At 44.0% G+C, this 24,334-nt stretch overlaps 1 protein-coding gene across 5 annotated transcripts in view; it reads left to right on the forward strand.

Moving 5' to 3' along the window:
• The first annotated feature begins 12,296 nt into the window (after window positions 1-12,296).
• The window catches only part of FAM169B (Protein), a 41,054-nt gene continuing 29,016 nt past the window's right edge, over window positions 12,297-24,334 (forward strand). For 3 of the 5 annotated variants that reach the window (XM_026709401.2, XM_087941876.1, XM_087941875.1), the window contains exons 1-2: window positions 12,297-12,516; window positions 23,222-23,355. In XM_026709401.2, coding sequence (XP_026565186.2) covers window positions 12,474-12,516; window positions 23,222-23,355 — 177 coding nt within the window. In that variant the 5' untranslated portion in view covers window positions 12,297-12,473. Of the gene's footprint in view, window positions 12,517-23,220; window positions 23,356-24,334 lie in introns of those variants that run through there. The other 2 variants (XM_087941873.1, XM_087941874.1) reach the window with 2 other exon arrangements.

The following is a 24,334-nucleotide window of genomic DNA, read 5'->3' on the forward strand; positions in this document are numbered from 1 at the left end:
AATTCTGTGGTTCTGCCCCTTCTGCCAATTTTCAAAGCTGCGTTAAAGTAAAAGCTGCAATATTTAATGAGACACCCAGGATGAGGTTGAAATGTATTTATTTTTTATCAACCAAAAGAATGGATTATTTGGGTGTAATACACAGATGGACCATTGGAGAATATGTCGAAGAAAAGATTGAGATTTACACTGTACTAGAATCTTAATGCAAAGATAGGTAGGTAGGTAGGTAGGCAGGTAGATAGATAGATAGATAGATAGATAGATAGATAGATAGATAGATAGATAGATATAAATAGAAATAAAGCTAGATATAAAACTAGATAGAAATAGATGGATATAAACAGATATAAAGATAGATAGATAAATACAAATATAGCTAGCTAGCTAGATAAATAGGTAGGTAGGCAGGATAGATAGATAGATAGATAGATAGATAGATAGAGATAGATAGATATAGATAGATAGAGGGAGAGAGAGAGAGAGATGAGATAAAGATATATAAATATAGATATAGACAGCTAGGTGGCTAGATAACTAAGATAGGTAGGTGGATGGATGGATGGATGGATGGATAGACAGACAGACAGACAGACAGACAGACAGACAGATAGATAGATTAGATAGATTAGATAAGTAGATAGATAGATACCGTAGATAGATATAAATAGCTAGAGATATGATAGATAGAAACGAAAGATATAGACAGCTAGACAACTACTTGCCATATGTCCACTTCAGAAATATTCCATAGTACCTTTCGTTGCAATTTTCCTTTGCCCTCAGATTTTATTGGCTGTTTTATGTTATTAAATAGGAACTATTTAGAAGTTGTGGGTGCTCCATCCCAGGAGGCTTTTAAGAAGAAACTATAGAGCAGTGATAGCAAACCTTTTTGTTGTGATGTGCCCAAAGCGTGCACATGCTGGCACCTATAACTGCAATGCGCCCTCCCCCCCCATGCATGCATACACATGCCTCCCAGCTGATTTTCAGCCCGTTTGAGGTGGTTTTTGCCCTCCCGGAAGCGCGAGAGAAGCCTCTGCAGCCTCGGGAGGCTGAAAAATGGGCCCATTTAGGCACTTCCGCTATTTCCGGAAGGCCCACTTTTTTGCCTCCCGAGACTGCAGAGCCTCCGGGAGGGTGAAAACCGCCTCAAATGGGCCAAAAATCAGCTGGGAGGCGTGCGCAGTGCGGGTAAGTTTGGTTGGGGCTCGTGTGCCCACACAAATGGCTCTGCATGTCACCTGTGGCACGCGTGCCATAGGTTCACCATCACGGCTATAGAGTCTCCTGCTTCGAGCAAGGTCTTACAACAATTCATTTAGCGACCGTTCAAAGTTACAACATCACTGAAAAAAGTGACTTATTACCATTTTCACACTTACGGTCATTGGTCCCATGATCCACATTCAGAGGCTTAGAAACCGACTTGTATTTATGATGCTTGCAATGTCCTGGGGTCACATGATCCCCTTTTCGGACCAAGCAAAGTCATTGGGGAAGCCAGATTCACTTAACAACGGTGTGGCGGCAACAACGGTGTAATTTAGCAACTACAGTGATTCACTTCACAGCTGTGGCAAGAACAGTGGTAAAATGGAGCAAAACTCTCACTTAACACATTTCTCACTTAGCAACATAAATTTTGGCTCAACTGTGGTCATAAGTCAAGGACTACCTGTATTAAGATAATGAATATCAGATACCCTGGAACTCACTATAAAATACCCAACGGCAGCTGGATACCGGAGGGAACTTTTCATCTTTCATCAAACTACTTACTAAGACTGTGTCACTATTATTCTTCACATCCTTCCTATGATATTACCTATGTCTTCCGACTTATGACTATAACTGTGTTGCTTGTATCTTTACAATTTATATTGTTTTGTTTCTTAGTATGAGTTGATGGCTTATTAGTAACCTATGACTATCACTAAGGGTTGTATCGTACGATTCTTGACAAATCTATTTTATTTTTTCTTATGCACCGAAGACAAATTCCTTGTGTGTTCAATCACACTTGGCTAATAAGATATTCTATTCTATTCTATTCTATTCTATTCTATTCTATTCTATTCTATTCTATTCTATTCTATTCCATTCCATTCCATTCCATTCCATTCCATTCCATTCCTTCCAATATTCTATTCCATTCCATTCCATTCTATTCCTTCCAATATTCTATTCCATTCCATTCTATTCTTATTCTATTCTATTCTTATTCTGTTCTATTCTTATTCTATTCCAATATTCTATTCTATTCCTTCCAATATTCTATTCTATTCCATTCTATTCTATTCTTATTCTATTCTATTCTTATTCTGTTCTATTCTAATTCTATTCCTTCCAATATTCTATTATCTTCCTTCCAATCTTCCATTCCATTCCATTCCATTCCATTCCATTCCATTCCATTCCATTCCATTCCATTCTATTCTATTCTATTCTATTCTATTCTATTCTATTCTATTCTATTCTAGACCGTGTACCATTTCAGACAAGTGACTGTCCAGTCTCTTCTTAAAAGCTTCCAGTGATAGATCACCCACAACTTCTGGTGGCAAGCTGTTCCACTGATTAATTGTTCTCACAGTCAGGAAGTTTCTCCTTATTTCCAGGTTGTTTCTCTCCTAGATTAGTTTCCATCCGTTGCTTCTTCTCTTGTTTTCAGGTGCTTTGGAGAATAACTTGACTGCTTCTTCTTCGTGGCAGCCCCTCAAATACTGGAAGGCTGCTATCATGTCTCCCCTAGCCCTTCTTTTCATAAAACCAGACATACCCAATTCCTGCAACCGTTCCTTGTATATTTTAGCCTCCAGCCTAATTATTCTTGTGGCTCTTCTCTGCATTCTTTCCAGAGTCTCAACTTATATTTTGGTGACCTGTAAAAAACAGTCCAATCTTCTTGTAATTTTCTTTTCTCCCCCCCGCCCCCCCGCCCAGTTTATGGAAACTTTGGATTGCTCCAATTCTCTGTACTATCCTACATAGGATTAAACTTGGAAGAAACCGTTAAGAATTGCAAGAAAGGTAGTTTTCCTGGCTGTTAACTATGCTTGCTGAAGAAAGAAAAGAGAAAACGAGAAAACGAGGAATGTAGTCAACAACAAATGCTTTATAGCATTTTTTATTGGCCAAGTGTGATTGGACACACAAGGAATTTGTCTTTGGTGCAAATGCTCTCAGTGTACATAAAAGAAAAATAAAGTACATTCATCAAGAATCATAAGATACAACCCTTAGTGATAGTCATAGGTTACTAATAAGCAATCAAATCATACTAGGAAACAAACAAAACGATATAAATCATAAAAATACAATCAACAGTCATACGTGGGAAGAGATAGGTAATAGGAAGAATGAGAAGAAGAATAGTAATACCGTCTTATTAAGTATGACAGTGTTGTGGGAATTAGTATTTAGCAGAATGATGGCATTCGGGGGCTGGGGAAACGGTCCTTGTGTCTAGTTGTTCTGGTGTGCAGTGCCCTGTAGCGTTGTTTTAAGGTTAGGAGTTGAAACAATTTATGTGCAGAATGTGAAGGATCTGTAAATATTTTCACCTGCATGAGCAGGGGGTTGGATTAGAACAGTGGTCCCCAACCATCGGGCCCCGGACCGGTACCGGTCCGTGGATCATTTTGTACCGGGCCGCCTATTTTGCTTGGGCGCCGCTTTTGTTTTGACAGCGCTTGAGAAAGTGCTTCCGGGTGAGCTTGTCGGTCATCAGTTGGATGGAAAGCGGCGTTTGGATGCTGAAGGAATCCTCGCGCCTTAGTTTCGTCGAAGAGGGTGGTGGTGGCTTCGAACGAAGAGCCGTCCCGATGGCGGTGGAGTCTCGCGTTACTCAGGAGGAGATTAAGAAAGAGCCCGAAAAGCCCATCGACCGCGAGAAGGTACAAAGGAGGAGTTGAAGGTGGCGGGGAGAAGCGGGGGACGGCTGGCTGGCCGGTCGCTCGGCTTGCCTTGCCTTGGTCGTGCGTGCTGATGCTGGTACCGGTCTGTGGATCAGTCCGTGGATTGTACCGGTCCATGGTACAAAAAAGGTTGGAGACCACTGGCTTAGAAGACCTCCAAGGATCCTTCCACCTCTATTATTTTATGTTCTACTAGCGTTACTATTATTATTAATTTATTAAACTTGCATGTCACCCTACTGTCAATAATTCATTCCTTTCTTTCTGTACAAAGAGAGCAAACTTAAATATTTCACACAAACTTAAATATTTCACATAAAGGCAATGCTTTTGTTTCAATATGTGACGGTAAATAGAAAAGCCTTAAAGCAATTGCCTATTTTCTTATGCACTTGTAAATGGATACCTGGGCTGGTTTCAAAGAATCAACAGTCCAGGGGCGCTGTCAGATATGTTTTCTGTACAGCTAGATGCCAATAATAAATTCTGAAAAGGAAATATGGAGTCCTATTTGAGTCGTTCGGGAGGGGGGGAATTGCACCGCAGAGATTTATCTTATTTCTAATCATTTCGAAGCTGGATTTTCAATCAGGAGCTGAAAAGAAAACCTGCTCCATGTTTTGAGAAGCCAGAAATGGCCGAAGGGGTTAAATAGCCAGGATTCCAGAGATGTGCATAATTAAAATGATCTCACTTCAATCTGAAACCAGTCCCTGCTTGGTAAAGTGTTTTTACCCTGACCAATAGGGGAGAAAGGACATTTGGAACAGATGGTTAGAGAATATAATAACAGCAGCTGTAATGGACCATTGCTGTGAAGAGCGGAAAGATTTATTTGGGAATATGAGCTAAACTGGATTGGATAGGAACACCGTGGTTGTTGTAGGTAAAGCTTTGTGAAAATAAATAAATAAAACGGTCTTCTCTGAGCCAAGACTCCTCAATATGGTGACCGTTCGAAGTTACAATGGCACTGAACAAAGTGACTTATGACCGTTCTTCACAGTTATGACCTTTGCGGCATCCCCACGACCACAGGATCAAAATTCAGAAGCTTGGCAATGGGTTCATACTTGTGACCGTCGCTGTGCCCCAAGATCACGTCATATCACCTGAGCCTTTCAAGAAGAGGCAGGACTGCCATTTGTCAGAAATGGTGTAGGGTCTCCCGCTTGGGAGGCGGGTTGGACTAGATGACCTACAAGGTCCCTCCCAACTCTGATTATCCATTCTGATTTCCCTTTTGGGGACCTTCTGATAAACAAAGTCAATGGGGAAGCCAGATTCACTTAACAACTGTGGTTACTGACTTATCAACTGCAGTGATTCACTTAGCAACATGTGGCGAGAAAGGTCATAAAATGGGGCAAAACTCACTTAACAAATGTCTCACTTGAAAACAGAACTGTTGGGTGGTCGTAAGCCGAGGACTACCTGTTTGGACTCGTCTGCTCTTTCACCCAAACCTTGTGCTGAAAACGTCTAGCCAGCAGACTATTTCCGCATGGAAAATAACCTCACTGCAGGATTGCCAGCCTGCTGAGAAAAATCAGATTCTATCGCCATGGGATTTTAAAACAAGGCTCTCTTTTATATCTGTGCTTCGTGCTTCTGAAAAGTGTCTGTTGACATCGGGGTTTTTTTGCCCTATAAGTCTATGGCCCCAAGGTTGAAGGACTGGTTGTCATTAAAAAAAAAAAAACCACCTACCCAGCAATCCTGCCTCCCAGCTCAGGGTCCAAGAGGACAGCAATGTCATGTCAAATTTCAACTTTTCAGTTTCACAAGCATGAGATTTAAAAAACACGATAAGCGAGAGAGAGGGTGCTATCACACGGAGGGTGCTATCTTATCTCTCTCTATATATATGTTTGTGTTTGTGTAATATATATATATATATATATATTTATAATTTGTTTTCTTAAGTTTTCGCAGGTACTTACATGTATGGCATTCAGCTTCGTTCAGGTATTTTCCCACGTCATTGTAAAAGCACAACTATAATGACGTGGGAAAATACCCAAACGAAGCTGAATACCATATATATATGCCATATATATATATATATATGGATGGAGGGAGGGAGGGAGGGAGGGAGATATATATATATATCTCTATCCACTAATCAATCGATCTATCTAATCTATCCTCTCTGTCTGTCTGTCTCTCTTTCTATATATACACACACACATATCCATCCATCTATCCATCCATCTTCTATCTATCCATCCACCCATCCATCCATCCATCCACCTACCTACCTATGTATCTATCTGCCTGCCTGCCTGTCTACCTACCTACCTATCTAATTGGAAGCAACAGCAAATGGTTGCTTTTGTATTGACTGTTTCCTAGTATGATTTGATTGTTGATTGTACCCTATGACTATCATCAAGTGTTGTACGTTATGATTCTTGATTCTTAACAAATGTATCTTTTCTTTTATGTACACTGAGAATATTTACACCAAGACAAATTCCTTGTATGTCCAATCACACTTGGCCAATGCAGTGTTCTATTCTATTCTAAGCATTCTTGCCCCTCCCACTGTTCGAAATAAAGGGATGTGCGTAGCCCATGGTGTCTCCAAAAAGGATCCCTTCGTTCTCCCCCGCGGAGCTCCTGATACAAAACCTGAGCCGGATAGGAAAGAGAGCCAGTGAAACAGAAGTAACTTTCCCGACATCGAAGTATCCGGAGACAAAAAGACAATTGATTTTCTGGGATGACGTGATTAATGCACATTTTACCTGCTGCGACTGGAAGATTACAAGCTGTACCTCTTCTCTTTAATTGCTGTTTTACAACTCCCCACTAAATGTGCTTCTCTGTGAGCTGGCACGGTTTTTATAATGCATATTTGCCAGCTGAGATAACGTGGGGGGCGCTGGTTGGCAACTTCAAGGGGCAGATCGGCGGAGCCTGGGACGAGGTAAACAAGTTTATAAGTAAAGGGCTGTTTTTTTCCCCCTTCACCTACTACATCATTACAGTAATGATCAGTTACTTGATCTCAGTGAGAAATGAAAGGAGTAGGAAGTTAAGAGGCAAAAATAAGGTCCTGCGCAGGGATAAACACAGAGTAAGGTTGTTTTAGCTTTTATCAAATGCAGATGGCTTTTTATTTATTTACTGAATTTATATTGACGCCTATTTGCCCAGGGTGACTCAAGGCGTCTTACAGAATATAAAACCACATTTAAAACAATAAAAACTAACAAAAAGGATCAGATAAATTAATAAAGCACAATATAACAAAATCAACACGCACCTCCTACCCCCTGGCCCACTGGCAGCAGATCACATGAGCCATTTAATGGGCTCGTCTCTCCCTGGGTTCCCCAGGCCCAGTGGCGGGATTCAGAATTTTTTACTACTGGTTCTGTGGGCGTGGCTTGGTGGGTGTGGCTTGGTGGGCGTGGCAGGGGAAGGGATACACTGCAAAATCTCCATTTCCATCCCACTCCAGCGGGAAGGATACTTCAAAATCCCCCTTCCCTCCCCACCCCACTAACCTGCTTTCCAGCTCCGTTCTCCTGTGCAGGGCAACAAAGGAAGACCCAGCCAATCAGCTGGGACTTGGGAGGCGGAGAATAGATGGGGTGGGGCCAGTCAGAGGTGGTATTAGCCGGTTCACCGAACTACTCAAAATTTCCGCTATCGGTTTTCCAGAACCGGTCAGAACTGGCTGAATACCACCTCGGTCTAGGTCCGCTGGCAGAACCAGATCTTCAGCGCCTTCCAGAAGAGTGCTAGAGTGGGGACCATTCTAATCTCTGGGGAGGGGGGTGATGTTCCAGAGAGGAGGAGCCACCACGGAGAAGGCCCTTCTTCTGGGTCTCACCAGGTGTATCTCCCTCGGGGATGGAACCCACAGCATTCCCTGCCTCCCTGCCAGAGGTGGTTTTCAGCAGGTTCTGACCGATTCTGGAGGGGCACTGTGGAGTGGTATATAAGTCTTAAGTGCTATTTCTAATTCTATTCTATTCTATTCTATTCTATTCTATTCTATTCTATTCTATTCTATTCTATTCTATTCTATTCTATTCCATTCCATTCCATTCCATTCCATTCCACTCCACCCCACTCTATTCTATTCCTAGTACTAAGACTAAATCCTTCATATTTATGACAGTTGGGGTGCTCCAAGGTCTTATTAGCCCCCTTTGCAACCTTCTTACATCCAAAGTCAATGGGAAAGCCAGATTCACTTAACAACCATGTTACTAACTTAACAACTACAGTGATTCACTTGAACTGTGACAAGAAAGTTTGTAAAATGGGTCAAAACTTACACTTAACAGCTGCCTTGCTTAGCAACAAAAGTTTTGGGCTCCGTTGCTGTTGTAACTTGAGGATCACCTGCAGATTTCTCTGTTTTGGGCTGTGGTCTCCTTAGTAGTTAAAAACTGGGAAAAGGGCACTGGCGTTCCTTTAACCCACCCAACTCTACGTGAGTCGGGGGCATTTCCACTCTCTCAGACTGACCCTATTTTGCAGCACTTGTTTTTGAGGAAAAGCGTAATATAAATCTGACAAAAGATTTTCAATTCTAATTTGCCTGTGAGGAACCTGAGCCTGCAGCCCACAAATCCAACCCTGGAATGGACCTTCTATAGCAAGGGGTCACCAACCTTTTGGACCTCAGGGACCCCCTGAGGCGCAGCCTTGTGTTCCCGCACAGCCTGGATTAATTGCTTTGGGGGCGGGGCGGGGGTGTGTGACATTTCTCTGCGGACCACCAAAATTTTGATCGCAGGCCACTAGTGGTCCCCGGCCCACCGGTTGGCAACCACTCTTCTATAGCAACTTCAATTGCAATCCTGTAATCCTGACTGCTGACGTGAGGTAGATCTTAAGGGGATCGAAGCTAAAACATACGAAGAGCGGTTGTAGGAACTGGGTAATTGTCCAAGTCTAGTGTAAAAAAAAAAAAAAGGAACAGGGGAGACATGATAGCAGTCTTCCAATATTTGAGGGTCTGCTGTAAAGAATATTTTTCAAAGCACCAGAAGGCAAGAAGGAAGAGATGGAAACTAATTAAAGAGAGAATCAATCTAGAAATAAGGAGGAATTTCCTGAGAACAATGAATCGGTGGGACACCTTGTCTCCAGAAGTTGTGGCTGCTCCTTCACTGGAGGCTTTTAAGGAGAGACTGCAACAGCCACTTGTCTGAAATGGCATAGGGTCTCCTGGTTGAGCAGCGGGTTGGACTAAATGACCTCCAAGGACCCTTCCAACTCTCTTCCTCTCTTCTTCCGTTATTCTGCTCGGAGAATGATTATTTGCTTGATGCTCCTGGACCTGCATCTTAATATCTTCAGGGAAGATATTAAATTGCTTATTGCTGTTGTTGCTTGCCACAGGAAAAATACTGCCTTAATTTTAGAGTTTTATAACTATGTAAAAATGTGCCCAGCTTTTTATGGGGTTTGATATTCTGTTCTCCGATACCATTGTTGACATATATATAAAGTTATAACTGCCACCGACAAATCATCCTGTTCATAAAGTCCACAGAAACGGACATCACTTTTATGAGTAATGAAGCAACAACGAAGAAGTCTCTCTAGCTAGTCCTTATCTTACAACCATTTGTTTAGTGACCGACCACCTGAGGTTACAACAGCATTGATCAAAGTGACGTATGACTCATTTTTGGACTCATTTCTGCACTTGCAACCACGACAACATTCTCAGGAGTGACATCCTCAAAACGTGGGGCCTTTGCAATGGGCAAGTGCCCCCTGGCGACCTTCCCACCTGGCTTCCAACAAGGAAAATCGAAGGAGAAGCCAAATTCGCTTAACAACTGCATGATCCTCAGCCGCAATTTGCTGAAAAATGTGGCAGAAAAGCCATGAAATCAGGGGCAACTCACTTCATGCCTTGCTTACGCAACTGAAATCCCTGGGTCGGTTGTGGCTGTAAGCTCCCCAAACCCCCCAAACCCACAGACGTGAACTCCAAAGATTCCTTTAGTAGGAATGCCGGCAGTCCCGGCAAAAGGTTTATCTCGCAGGCTAATAAATCTGTCCGGCCAGAAGATGAATAGTTGTCTTCCACATCTATTCATCTCCGCCTCCCGCCTTTTATCCCCAGAGCTAGGGTGGGCCTTCTCTAGCAGCGATAGCTCTTCCGCCCCAAGGACCGGCCCATAGATTTCCACTGCTCTCCTCTCCTCTCCTCTCCTCTCCTCTGCCTTCTGTGTGTCAGGCACTGGAGCCAGCTGTTCCTCCTCTTCCTCATCAGCCACCTCCAGACATGGCTCTTCCATCCCAAGGACCGGCCCATAGATTTCCACTGCTCTCCCCTCCTCTGCCTTCTGCTCATCCGCGCGTCAGGCACTGGACCCAGCTGTTCCTCCTCTTCCTCATCAGCTACCTCCAGACCTGGGGGCTGTTGACTCTCCATCTGAGGGCTGATAGGGCTCCATCTCAATCCCTCTCTCTCTCTCTCTCCCTCCTTCTCTTTCTCCTCCTTCTCCTTCTCTTTCCCTCTCCTCTTTCTCCTCCTTCTTCCTTTTCCCTCTCCCTCCCCCCCTCTCCTCTATTCCCTCTCTCCCCCTCAGAGCTCCCAGGTGGTCCTGATCCTGACCCTGACTCCCACACCACCTCCTCCTCCTCTGATTTGGCTGCTGGAGAGGCTGGCGGCAGACAGGCCACCACAGGACTACCTGTGTGTGCATGGGCAAACACACACACACACACACACACACACACAGAGCCCATGTTAAATTCTTCAGTGGCTGCTCACTCGGTGCAGGCCTACAAATGCTCAGATCGTTATTGTACAGGCAGTCCTCGACTTACAACAGTTCATTTAGTGACCAAAGTTAGAGGGGCCCTGAAAAAAAAGGGACTTAGGACTGTTTTTCGTACTCACGACCACTGCAGCCTCGCCTGGGTCACGGGATCAAAATTCAGATGCTTGGCAACTGGTTCATATTTATGACGGTTGCAGTGTCCTGGGGTCACGTGATCCCTTTTTGAGACCTTCTGACAAACAAAGTCCCTGGGGAAGCCAGGTTCACTTAATAACATCGCTAACGTAACAACTGCAATGATCAATGTAACAACTGTGGCAAACGAGGTTGTAGAAGGGGGGCAAAATTCGCCTAACAAAGGTTTCACTTGGCAACATCAATTTTGGGCTCAATTGTGGTCGTAAGTCGAGGACTTACCTGTATTCCTAGTCTTCCCCAATGAAACCAGCCACTCCCATCTTTTCCCCAAAATTGATGTTACACAGAAGACAGTGGTTGGCTGTTTATAGTGGCGGGATTCCATTTTTGTTTACTATCGGTTCTATGGGCGTGGCTGGGGGGGGGGAGTGAAAGGGGAAGGTAATTGCAAAATCCCCCTTTCCTCCCCACCCCGCTAACCTGCTTTCCAGCTCCGTTCTCCTGTGCAGGGCAACCAAAGAAGACCACTCAATGGGAGGCAGAGAAGAGATGGGGTTGGTGGGACCAGTCAGAGGCAGGATTGGCCGGTTCTCCAAATGACTCAAAATTTCCGCTACCGGTTCTCCAGAACCGGTCAGAACCTGCTAACTACCACTTCTGATCCCCTAAACTCCACTAAAGATGTTACTTAATCTGGTAAGGACACCAATGTTGGGATTCAAATTTTTTTACTACCAGTTCTGTGGGCGTGGCTTGATGGGCGTGGCAGGGGAAGGATGCTACAAAATCCCCATTCTCTCCCCACCCCACTAACCTGCTTTCCAGCTCCGTTCTCCTGTGCAGGGCAACCAAAGAAGATCCAGCCAATCTGCCTCAATGGGAGGCAGAGATGAGATGGGGTTGGCGGGGCCAGTCAGAGATGGGATTGGCCGGTTCTCCGAACTACTCAAAGTTTGTGCTATTGGTTCTTCAGAACCGGTCAGAACCAGCTGAATGCCACCTCTGGGTGTTTAGTTTTGGCACTGCGTGCTCTGCAAAAACCCACTTTTGGTTTATATGAGCTGCCATTGATGGCTAATCAATATGAATTCACGAAACAGTGAATTTTGACGTTTTGACTTATGGCTGGGAGCCCTGGATGCCTTCAGGCCGGCTTGGCTTGCGATCCACCGGTTTCCAAGCCAAACAACTGTCCGCTCAGCAGAGGTCTCCAAACTTGGCCACTTGGAAGACTTGTGGACTTCCAACTCCCAGAATTGAATTGAGTTGGAAGTCCGCAAGTCTTAAAAGTTGCCAAGTTTGGAGACCCCGGGTCCAAGGGATTGAAAAAGTCACGCAACTGCGACTGTTGGTTTGCGAAGCCCCGTCTTCCCAGTTTAGCAAGCGGGCTGAGCGAATCCAGCCGCTCCGCTTCCGCATCCATCAAGCGCTGGAGTTCAGCCAGAGACGGTGCGCAAACGGCGATTGGTTCCGCCTGGCGCACGACGCCCTCCGTTGCACACCGGCAGCCCCGGGGCCGGCCGCGCGTCAAGGGTGGCCGGCTCAGCCTCTTCGTCCCTCCGTTGAGCGGGGACGAGCCGAGGGCGGTTCCCGAGCAAGCCCCGGAGGGAGGGAGGGCAGGCGGGCAAGGCAGGAAGGAGGGGCGATGGCGGGGACTTCTCGGTTGCGCACGGGGAGAGGCGGTGCCGGTAAGGAACCGGAACGGAGGCCTCTGGCCATGCGCAGAGTGCAAGCTGTCCCTTGTGCAATGCAATTCCCTGCGGGGTTTAGGGGGACAAAGGGGTTGGAAGTCGTGCGAGGCGACCCCCGGGCTGGGAAATCGAAGCAAAGCAGCCGTTTTTGCACCCTCGCAAAAATAGCAATCGCTTTGCGCCTTGCAAAACGCGCGCTTGAGAGGTTGGGGCGCAAACGCTGCCGAGGAGGAGAAGCCCAGGGGCAACCGGGGGTCTCAGCTCTGCCTTGGGGAGGAATAGGGCCGAAAGGCTGGGGAAAAAAGCTTCTGCGTGCGCGGGGAGAAAGCCGGATTTCGAGCGCAAAGCGGGGAGTGTTAGTACCGCGTTGTAATGCCTTGGAAAGACCACACAGGACTCGAGGACCCTGTAACTGTCATAAATATAGACAATAGAATAACAAAGAGTTGGAAGGGACTTTGGAGGTCTTCTAGTCCAACCCCTTGCTTAGGCAGGAAACCCTACACCACTTCAGACAAATAGTTATCCAATCTCTTCTTAAAAACTTCAAGTGTTGGAGCATTTACAGCTTCTGGAGGCAAGTGATTCCACTGATTTAATTGTTCTATCTTACACTTATCTAATATTTAGAATGCTGCATCCAGTTTTGGTCGCCATATTATTAAAAAAGATGTTGAGAATCTAGAAACTAGAGTGCAGAGAAGAGCAACAAAGATGATTAGGAGACTGGAGGCTAAAACATTATGAAGAACGGTTGCAATTGGGTATGTATGTCTAGTCTAGTGAAAAGGACCAAGGGTGACATGGTAGCAGGATTCCAGTATTTTTGGGGTGGGGGCGTGGGGGCTGCCCCAAAGAAGAGGAGGTCAACCTATTTTCCAAAGCACCAGAAGGCAGGACAAGAAGCAATGGTTGGAAACTAACCAAGGAGAGAAGCAACCTAGAACTAAGGAGAAATTTCCTCACAGTTGAGGACAATTCACCAGTGGAACGGCATACCTTCAGAAGTTGTGGTTGCTCCATCATTGCAGGTTGTTAAGAAGAGCCTGGTCTGTCTGACATGGTGTAGGGCCTCCTGCTTGAGTAATGGGTTGGTCTAGAAGGCCTCCAAAGTCCCTTCCAACTTGGTTACTCTAATATTTTGGATGTGTGTTTCTGAACACCTCTGCCCGTCTTGTTTGGCCAAAGCTGCAATGAGCAAACCCCGGTTAAAGCAAAGTTATCTAAACTAGGTTGCATTATGAGGTGTGAAGAGGCCATCACACTCAGCCAGCAGAACGGTGGTTTGGACTTGTGCACGCACCCCTCTTTTTCTGTCTTCAAATATATATTGTTATACATTGCTGTTGAGCTTTTTTTTTACGAGAAGGATATACGAAGATTTTAAGAACGTCATAAAAATCAATATTTTTACCATAAGCTAAGGGTGACCAACCTTGGCAACTTTTAAGGCTTGTGGACTTCAGCTCCCAAGAATTTGTCAGCCAGCTAGGCCGATTTTATCACGTTTTTAAAGTTGCCAAGGTTGGACTAACCTCTGCACTTGGGTATAATAGGGTTAGGAGATAATGAGTTGCTGGTGACTTCAATTCCAGATTTTTTAATTTGTGAGGTAGGTTGGATTTGAACCCAGGCCACCCGTGGTTTGCTGCATTTAAATTGGCTAAACCAAGTCCCAGTCTGATTTATAACCATGTCCACGATGGTTTGCCATCTTGGGTTGATGGCTTAGTCTGTTGCTTGGAAGTCCACCAACAGACGCTCATTCAGCAAGGCTTAAAACAAACCTAGTTTATGGACATAAGCAAATCTTGCCGCAAATCTCTGTTTATTGATGGGCCCCTGTGAAAAGGTTGCTTTTGTAATTTACGAAGCTAGTTGAAGGGTCAATTTGAGAATATTGCCAGCAACATATGGCAAGTAGCTATGACATTCTCCTCTCCACCCCATGAAGAAATTTCATAGAATTTTCTGAAAATAACTTCATATTTTTTTTGGTGATGACGGTGGTAGGGAGGTTGTAGAAGTTAAAACCCTAAAAAATGTTGAATTCTTTGGATCCTGGTGCTTTTTTGGGTAGAGATGGCTTGTCCCATTGCTGAATAAATACGCATTTGGTAACAATTAAAGCCTTGTTGTCCTTTTAAGTAATGCTTATTATGTTGTAATGGATATTATTTAGCAATCTAAAGTTTTCTGTGTGTTGGGGCTGATAGTTGTTTTCCCTGTTTTCAGTCCATCTGAAGTCTAAAGTTAGGGCATTGTTTATGCAAACTTGAAACCATTTTTACTCTGAAAGCAAACTTGGTAATCATTCCTTTCCCCTCTTTGCCATTTGCTACTTTATCGCATTTTGAAGATCTGTCAGTCTTGCACAGATCAAAGCCTTTTCCTTCCTTCGTTAACAGTGAATGTATTTATTCTTGTCAGAAAAACAGGGTATTAAAGCAACCTTATAATTAACTGAGCGGCACCGAAGTTACATACTGCTAGTCCTCGACTTAATGACCAATATGGAGCCCAAAATTTCTGTTTGTTATAAGTCGGTTTTGACCCGTTTTATGCCTTCCCCGCCGCAATTGTTAAGTAAGTCACAGTTGTTAGTAACGCTGTTGGAAAGTAAATCTGGCTTCCACATTGATTTCGCTTGTCAGAAGGTCGCAAAAGGTGGATCCCATGAGCTTGGGACACTGCAACCATTATAAGTACGAGTCAGTTGTCTTAATTTTGATCCGTGACTACCACCACAGTCGTAAGTGTGAGAAATGGTCATAAATCACTTCCTGCCGTGCCGTTGTAGCTTCAAACAGTTAACTAAACGAACAGTTATAAGTCAAGGTCTACTTGTATTTTTAATTCTATTTCTAATTCTGCAACTGTGTGTTTTGACCTTGGCAACTTTAAGAGGCACGGACTTCAACTCCTAGAATTCCTCCAGTCAGCATCCTGGGAGTTAGTTGAAGTCCACAAGTCTTTAAAGGTTGAAAAAAAAAAAAAAACCCACTGACTGGGTGGATGGCAGAGTTTTCTTTTTTTATTTCTCCTCTGATTTTTTTTTTTTATACTCTTTAATTTTTTGCCCAAAGAATTCAAGAAATCTTTTCATGTGATTTGAACCCTGGGCTTCTGAACCGAAACTTAAAACATACTACCCATTTCCTGTTGAATGGCTAAGTTCACCTACGGTATTAAACTGTGGTTTATTGGTTCACAGCAGGAATCACAATTGGCTGGTACGCAAGGTATATAGTGAACCGTAAATTTATGTTTTCGTAGCACAGAGGTTGGTTCCTGGTTTAGCAAGCTGTAAAAAGAACTAAATTATGGGTAGTAAAATCATGAATCCAGCCGTTGCTTCTTGTACTGATTGACTGTATGTATTTTATACTCTTAGCCTTAATGGTGAAAAATAAAAATACCAGGAGGATTCCCCCGCCCCCCAAAATTTCCATGACATTTTTCCACGCTACATCTGAGCATTAATAGTATATTGAAATGTACTTTTGAGTCTTACTTTCACCTTTTCAGTCTGATCAGATTTGCAATATGTTTTTATTACTTTATATATATTAAAAAAAAAAAAAACTCTCGGTGATAACAGCATTCTTTTCCTCGACTGGTTTTATTTTATAAAACGAATCCCAACTGTAGTGTTCAATTTCTAAAAATGCAGGTAGTCCTTGACTTACGACCATAATTGAGGCCAACATTTCTGTTGATAACTGAGACATGTGTTCAGTGAATGTGTCCCCAATTTACAATCTTTTTTTTGCCACCGTTGTTAAGTGAGTCACTGCAATTGTTAATTAGTGACATGGTTATTAAGTGAATCCTGACTTGCTTGTAAAATTACATTGACAAACTCTTGCGATTTTGAAAGTACAATCCTTCCCCCTGTTCTGACCCAAACCTGGTTCCAAGGAAGCAAACACGAGACAAAGGTAACAGCACAGCCTTTTAATGTTCCATTTACGAATCCCATTCCTTCATGGGTAAAAGGCCGCTTCAAATCAATTAGCTCCAATAAGAAAGAGCCTTGCCAAGTTTTTGCAAGGCTGCCAAGAACACCAGATAAAGTTACTAAGCAGTGATTCCAACACAAAGAATTTCCAAACACCAACTCAGATATTCCTAACATCCACCAGGCTTGAATGTAAAACTTCTTTGCCTTCTACAAAGAACTGCAGTTTATCAGCTGGCTTTTATCTCTTGAGGGAGGGGCCGTTACCTTGCAGCCTTACTCCCGAGTCGCCCGTGCTGCTGCAGCTGCTCTGTCCTTCGAGCAGCCCTGCCAACACGCACACTGGCCACAGGCTCCTCGGGGGCCTCTTCCTCATTGCTGCCAGCCTCCACAATCTCTGAAGGCAGCACTCCACTCCCTGATGGTCCTGGCCCCATCCCTGCATCACACGCAGGCCCCTCATCTGAGTCCTCGTTCTCTGAGACTTCAGCCGTCCGCACCTGCTACTGGCGAACCACAGCACACATACACCCGCCCTTTTACAGCCTGAGAAACTAGGGAGTGTCTCTTCTGAGCCGTTTCTCCCATTGTGCAGCTGTGGGCTCTTGTTAAGGTAATGAATATTTAATAGCTGACCAGCTGCTGTAAATGCTGATGCAATGAGGATGAGTCAGTAGGGATATTGCCCCTTTAAGACTGAGGATGGGTCCACAGGGTTATTGCCTTTTTAAGAAGCTGTCTATATAGAGGAGGCCATGAGAAGGTGTCTCTTTCTCCTTGTGTTCTATCTCCACTGTAGTTTTCTGTGCAGAGTAAAGAAGATTGATTGCTTGCCAAGTATTTGCCTACTACGTCTATGTATATATATAAAACTGCCTTGTATATAAACCACTGTTAAAAGACAAAGCCTCTGTATGCTGTGTTTTGCTCTGTGTTGTCTCACAATTGTAGTCACGCTGCAAACACTGATAGCTCTGCTGTCTTTTCTCTGACCATTATTTTGGCCGGCCTTTTTGTCCAGTCTCCCAAGGTCTTTCTCACCTACCAGTGCAATCCCTCATCCTCTTTTAGCGCACTTCCCTATCCTAGAAGCGGCTCCTGGCTGTTGAACTGTTTCCCGCTTATGAGATATAACATGCCATGTAATTCGGATTTTATAATAACCCACCGTCAGTTCTTTAAAAGAAATCTACCTTACAGGGGAGATCTATAAAAATGCCTATATGATAATTTAGAGCCACCTTATTTTTAACTTGTGGGGCTTCACTTCCAAGCCGCTTGGCTTTAATTTGCTTGTTTTTGTGGGGGGGAATAAATTCTTTGGGCTGTAGAATATTTCTGTCTTTGCCTTCAGCCCGTGCTGCCTTGGTGATGATGAAATCTAAGTCTGTGGTTTTTGTCCAGTCAACATTTCGTTTCGGGACAATGAAGGACACGCTGCAGTAGCTGCTTGGTGGGGTCGCTTTTTATACTGCCTTGATTTTAATCAAATTAATCACTTCTGGGGTAATACAACCACGCTGGCTGGGTTTGAACAAAGGGGCAAGCTAAAATGTAGTTGGTTGGTCTGTGTGTCAAGGATATTAGGTTTGATCATTCGACAGCTGCATCCCAAACCCTGAGGATGACATCGTCCACAGCCATTGGGGGTTGAGTTGGGGAAAGTGATTATTTATCTTTTCCCTTTGGTTTTTCCACTGATTCCACGAAAATGGTTGGAAAGGTCAAGATTAGCAAGGCGACATATTTGTATGTTTGCGTGTCTGCATATTTCTAGAACGTTCTAGAGATTGACTGGAAGCTCATTGCAGGTAGTTGAAGTCCACGAGTCTTAAAGTTGCCGAGTTTGGAGACCTCTTGTTTTAGATTAAAATGAGAAAGCCTTTTTATTGAGGCTTCCCATCCGCTTCGTGTGTTAGGAGAGAGAGAGAGAAAGAGAAGGATTTTTGGAGACCCCTCTGCCGGGGGAGGATTTCTCCTTGCTGCAAAAAAAGGGATGTTGTTTCCTTTTCATTAAACAGAATCCTTCCTTCCTTCCCTGCCAGCCTCAATGAAGGGAACGGCAGCGCGGCGTGTAGTAAAAAGAAAGAAAGAAAGAGGGCCGAGGCTGCTGCTATCTGCTGGCCAACCTCAGTGTTGACACTGTGGCTGGAGAAACAGGCGCATGTGACTGTCCTGACCTTGTTTACGAGGCTTGGGTTATTTAAGATGGCCGTGTCTTTTTAAGCTCTGGGCAGAAATGCCGGGAATTTCTGGAATCCGGCAAACACAAGGGGTCTTCTAAATTTACTCTCCGGATGGTTCTCCGGTCTCTCTACTCTGGGGAAGATGGGAAGCGGGGGAGAAAAGCAGAAGACCACTCCTCTCATTGCATGTTTTATCACTCTACTTCCTCTCCTACCCATCCCTTTTTTGTTAATCACCCCTGCAGATTGTATTTTAAAGCCATTCTCTCCAGGGTGGGGTTATTGCAACTTTCCAACCAGAATATCCTCTTTATATACGGCTTCGGAGAATCACTGTAAAAAAAAAATGCAATTCAGCCATGTACGTTCAGGAAGGTTTTACTATCTCCAGCCCCTGTGTGTGTATGTATGTATGTATGTATGTATGTATGTATGTATGTATATGGGGCAGAGAAGGGGAGGCTTTGTGGAAACGAGAAACTAGAAAAAGTAAGGCTGGCAGTTTTTCAACAAAGGGACTTTTATTTTGTAATGGCTGGAATTCCCCTCATCTTTTGGTAACCTCCTGTCTGGCTGACATATTAAGTGTTTAGACAGATTAACAGAGTTGGAGGGGACCTGGTAGGTCATTTAGTCCAACCCACTGCCCAAGCAGAAGACCCTGCATCATTTCTGACCGATGGCAGTCCAGTCTCTTCTTGAAAGTCTCAAGTGATGAAGCTCCTACAACTTCTGAAGGAAACTTCTGTTCCATGGGTTGATTGTTCTCCCTGTCAGAAAAATTTCTCCTTATTTCCAGGCTTAATCTCTCCTTGTTCAGTTTCCATCCATTGTTCCTTGTCTGACCTTCGGGGGCTTTAGAAAATAGCTTGACCCCCCCCCTCATCCCCTCTGGGGCAGCCCCTCAAATATTGGAACATGTCTCCCCTGGTCCTTCTCTTCACCAGACTAGCCATGCCCAGTTCCTGCAACCGTTCATCGTATTGTATTGTTCTGCCTCAACCACAAGTGGTCCTTGCCTTACGATCACAATTGGGCCCAACATTTCTGCCGCTAAGCGAGACAGTTGTTAAGTGAGCTTTGCCCCATTTTGCGACCTTTCTTGTCACCGCTGTGAAGTGAATCCCTGCGGTTGTTTAATTAGTCACACTGTTAAGTGAATCTGGCTTCGCCATTGACTTTGCTTGACAGAAGGTTGCAAAAACGGGGATCACGTGAGACCCTGCAACCGTCGTAAACAGATGCCGGTTGCCAGCTCTCTGAATTTTGACCGTGTGACCATGGGAACGCTGCAATTGCAATAACCCTTAGACGTATATACTGCGTCACAGTGCTTTTTAGCTTTCTCTGAGCGGTTTACAGAATCAGCATAATAGCCCCCGACAGTCTGGCTCCTCATTTTACCCACCTCAGAAGAATGGAGGGCTGAGTCAACCTTGAGCCGGTCAGGATCAAACTCCTGGCAGTGGGCAGAGTTAGCTTGCAGCAGTGCATTCTAACCACTATGCCACCACAGCTCCTTCCTTCCCTCCCTCCCTCCCTCTCTCCCTTCTTTCCTTCCTTCCCTCCCAATATCACTTAGACTTATATACCACTTCACAGTGCTTTCCAGCCCTCTCTAAGCGGTTTACAGAGTCATCCTCTGGCCCCCAACAATCTGGGTCCTCATTTTACCCAGCTCGGAAGGATGGAAGGCTGAGTCAATCTTGAGACAGTCAGGATCAAACTGCTGGCAGTGGGCAGAGTTATAGAAGGAGGGAAGGGAAGGGAAGGGAAGGAAGGAAGGAAGGATAGCACTTTTATACTGCTTCATAATGTTTTACAGCCCTCTCTAAGTGGTTTACAGAGTCAGCCTCTTTCCCCCCACAATCTGGGTCCTCATTTTACCCACCTCGGAAGGATGGAAGTCTGAGTCAACCTTGAAGCTGGTTAGGATTGAACTGCCAGTAGTCAGCAGAATTAGTCTGCAATACTGCTTTTTAACCACTGTGCCACCATGGCAATAGAATAGGAATAGATTAAGCACTTAAAACTTATATACTGCTTCCCAGTGTTTTTACAGCCCTCTCTAAGCAGTTTACAGAGTCAGCCTCTTGTCCCCAATAATCTGAGTCCTCATTTTACCGACCTCAGAAGGATGGAAGGCTGAGTCAACTTTAAGCCTGGTGAAATTGGAACTGCCAAGTTGCAGGCAGCCGGCAGTTCTTGGATTTTGGTGTGCAGTGGTACACATTAAAGATATTTGGCTGGTAGGAATTTAAAAAAATAAAATAGTTCCAGCTAAGATTTTGCCTTGTGATGCTTCCTGTCTTTCGAGGTAGATAGCTCACTGCCTTAGCTCAACGGAAGGCCTGTTTTTTTTAAAAAAAGTTCTTTATTTTTAATAACAGACATAAACAAATACAAACCACGAAGCAACAAATAAAACCTTTCAATTGTACAATGTGTCGGTTGCTCCATATCTCTTGTGCTCAATACCAATAGTCTTTCCTTCTTAAGTTTAGATTAAAATTCATATCATGTAGATCATCTATCCATATTATATTATTATTAAATCACCGTTAGATTTTATTTGCAAATTCACATCATCCCTTTCGAGCAAATCTCAACTTTTACAAGCCCTGATTCGTATTATGGTTCCTTCCATAATAATCAATTATAGCGTATCATTTCGTTGTATTATAGTTACTAAGGAAGGCTTGCTTGTTGGACGTCTCTGGAAGTTTTAACAGGAATTTTGAGTTCTTGTAAGTGTTTTTATGAGAATGAGAAAAACTCTTCCTTATGATCCAAGCATTACTGGGAAAGAAGACTGCGTGCAATGCCTTGTCTCTTGCTGGGGATGGAAGCAAATAAGCCAGGTGCTTTGTCAACTTCCATCGGTACATGAAGATGTTAAAAATAATTTTGCTGTTAATCCCAGAGGCCATTCTTCCACTCAGAAATATGTCAGCATGTTTAGTAATCAGGATACCTCCTTTGTGGAGTGGGTACCCTTTACCTTATTTGGTCACATGAAGGATGGCTACTCTAATGAAAAAGTGGGTTAGGGGAGACGTGATAGCAGCGTTCCAATATTTGAGGGGCTCCTACGAACACGAAGGGATCTGGCTATTTCCCAAAGCACCAAAAGGCAAGAGAAGAAACAGTGGATGGAAACTAATCAAGGAGAGAAGCAACTTAGAACTAGGGAGAACATTTCTAACAGTGAGGACGCCGGCTTGCTTTCGGAAATTGTGGGTGCTCCACAGTGGTGGGATTCAAACAATTTAACAACTGGTTCTCTGCCCTAATGATTTCTTCCAACAACTAGTTCAACAAACTGCTCAGAAAGTTAACAACCGGTTCTTCCAAAGTGGCGCAAACTGGCTGAATCCCACCACTGGTGTTCCATCTTTGGAGGCTTTTAAGAAGAGACTGGACAGCCCGTTGCCTGGAGTAGTATAGGATCTCCTGCTTGAGCAGGGGGTTGGACTAGATGACCTCCAAGGTCCCTTCCAACTCTGTTACGTTCTGCGTTCAGATCTGATTGGTACCTGTGTAGAAAATTGAGAGAAAACTGACAGGTTAAATAAAGGAGGTATAATAAACCTCCAATTTAATGGAGCTCATCTTGTGGATTTTGAATGCAAATCTGAAATAAAAACAATATCCTTTCACACGTCTGCAAAACCCCATTTGCCATTCTATGCTTGGATAGAATAGATAAAATGTGCATGTGTTAAATGTTGTTGGCGCTTTTACACGTGCATGGGAACGCATGAGCTATGCAAAATAAGCAGGCCTAAAATCCCATTGCTGGAATGCATATTATAATAACATTAGAGCATGCAAAATCCCATTTGAATTTAATAGACTTTCTGTTTTAGTGCGCTTCCCTTCCCCCATTGGGGCATTGCCTTCCAAGTTGACAATCTTGCATTTCCAGTGGTTGAGTCAACCAGGTGAAGGCGAACAGGATTTTTTTGCCTTGGCTGGAAAATTGGCGACTTTGAAAATCCACGAGAAATTTTGCAAAATGTAGGATGCATTGGAAGGCAATGACTTTTAGATCTGTGTAGTCACTTCAGGCACTACGCGCTTTGTTTATGTGGACGCTTCAGGAGAGATCTGAGAGACAGTTTGGTACAGTGGTTCAAGCACCAGCCTAGAATCTGGAAATTTCGAGTCCTGCCTCAGGGGTGAATCCAGTCCCTTTCTCTCAGTGCTAGGAAGGAAGTGATGGCAAACCCCTTTCCGACCTCCAAGACTTATGATTCTATGATTTGAACTTTTGTACTGTTTTGTAGGCATGTAGCATATATAACTCAATTATTGAATTACCTCCTTTTTTGGATTCTCACAATGCATTCAGCTATAAGATTCACTATGTTTGAACAGTGTACTAGGTACCAAACCATGGTGGAAAAGAAATGTGGGGTTTTGACCATCATGGCAAATTTTTTTTTTGCTCATGTTGTAGGCAACTTGGCAACTTGTGCCAAGACTTGTGGACTTCAACTCCCAGATTTCTCGAGCCAGCAAAGCTTAACCTTAATATTCTTCCTTCTCCCAGATTGTCTTTTTCTGGTAGACATTAAAAATGAAAACCTGAGCAGTCTTGAAACAGGGCTTTGCAACAACCAGGCAAAACTTATGGAGGAAGCCTTATCTGCTGCTGGAGAACTCTCTGTTCCAGGCCAAAAGAACGTACGTATACTTCATTCTGTTTTGATCAAAGGATCCGTATGGTTTCCTCTTGCTGTGTTCCGCCACCACAGAAACTCTGTGAGATAGAATGAGCTGAAACTGTCCGTAGATCAACTGTTGACTTTTGGGGTTTTCCCACTCTCCATCCTACACCTTACCTTGAGCCATGTTGAGTGGATCAGAATAGAGAACATGGAATAATAGAATAGAATAGAATGTAGAACATGGAAGAATAGGGTTGAAAGAGACATTGTTCTGCTGTGCTGGGAGATTTAGATTAGCTAGGAAGCAGGAAATGGTTGGATTTCTTGCATTCTAGCTAGTCTTTAGATCTTCAGCTCTGCTTTTAAGTACAGCCCAACCTCCCTTAGGACTGAAGGTTTGCTTGCAAGCAAATTCAGTGCAGACCCCCGGCAAGCAAATTTGCGAGACTGAGCTAGCCAATGGCAGATAGGTAGATCACTGAATGATTCTGTGAGCAACTCAATCTGCCTGCTCTGCCTGATTTTGGGTAAAAGTTGCTCTTTTTTTATGGTCCTGCACAGCCTGGATTAACTGCTTTGGGGGTGACATTTCTCTGCGGACCACCAAAATTTTCTCACGGGCCACCAGTGGTCCCCCAGCCCCACTGGCTGGCGATCACTGGTATAGAGTCTCCTGCATGAGCAGGGGGTTGGACTAGAAGACCTCCAAGGCCCCTTACCAACTCTATTATTATTCTCTGAGCATCTCTGTTTGTGAAAAAACTTGAATGCACACAGGCCCATCGATAGGACTGAAGTCCTTCTTTGGTTTGGGCTGACTGATCTGGGAGAAGAATTTGAATTGTAAATAAAAAGTCCTTACTGCATGTTCTTTGACTGCTTGGATACAGTTGATTTCCTTTCGGTATACCAGAGGGGTGTGTGTGTGCGTGCGTGTGTATTTTGATTCCAGCAAATTGAGTATTTTAGGACGTATTATATTGTCATGGAAAATG

The sequence above is a fragment of the Pseudonaja textilis genome, chromosome 13, assembly GCF_049901715.1.
Source record: "Pseudonaja textilis isolate UNSWEBS1 chromosome 13, rPseTex1.2, whole genome shotgun sequence".
NCBI classification, from domain to species: Eukaryota; Metazoa; Chordata; class Lepidosauria; order Squamata; family Elapidae; genus Pseudonaja; species Pseudonaja textilis.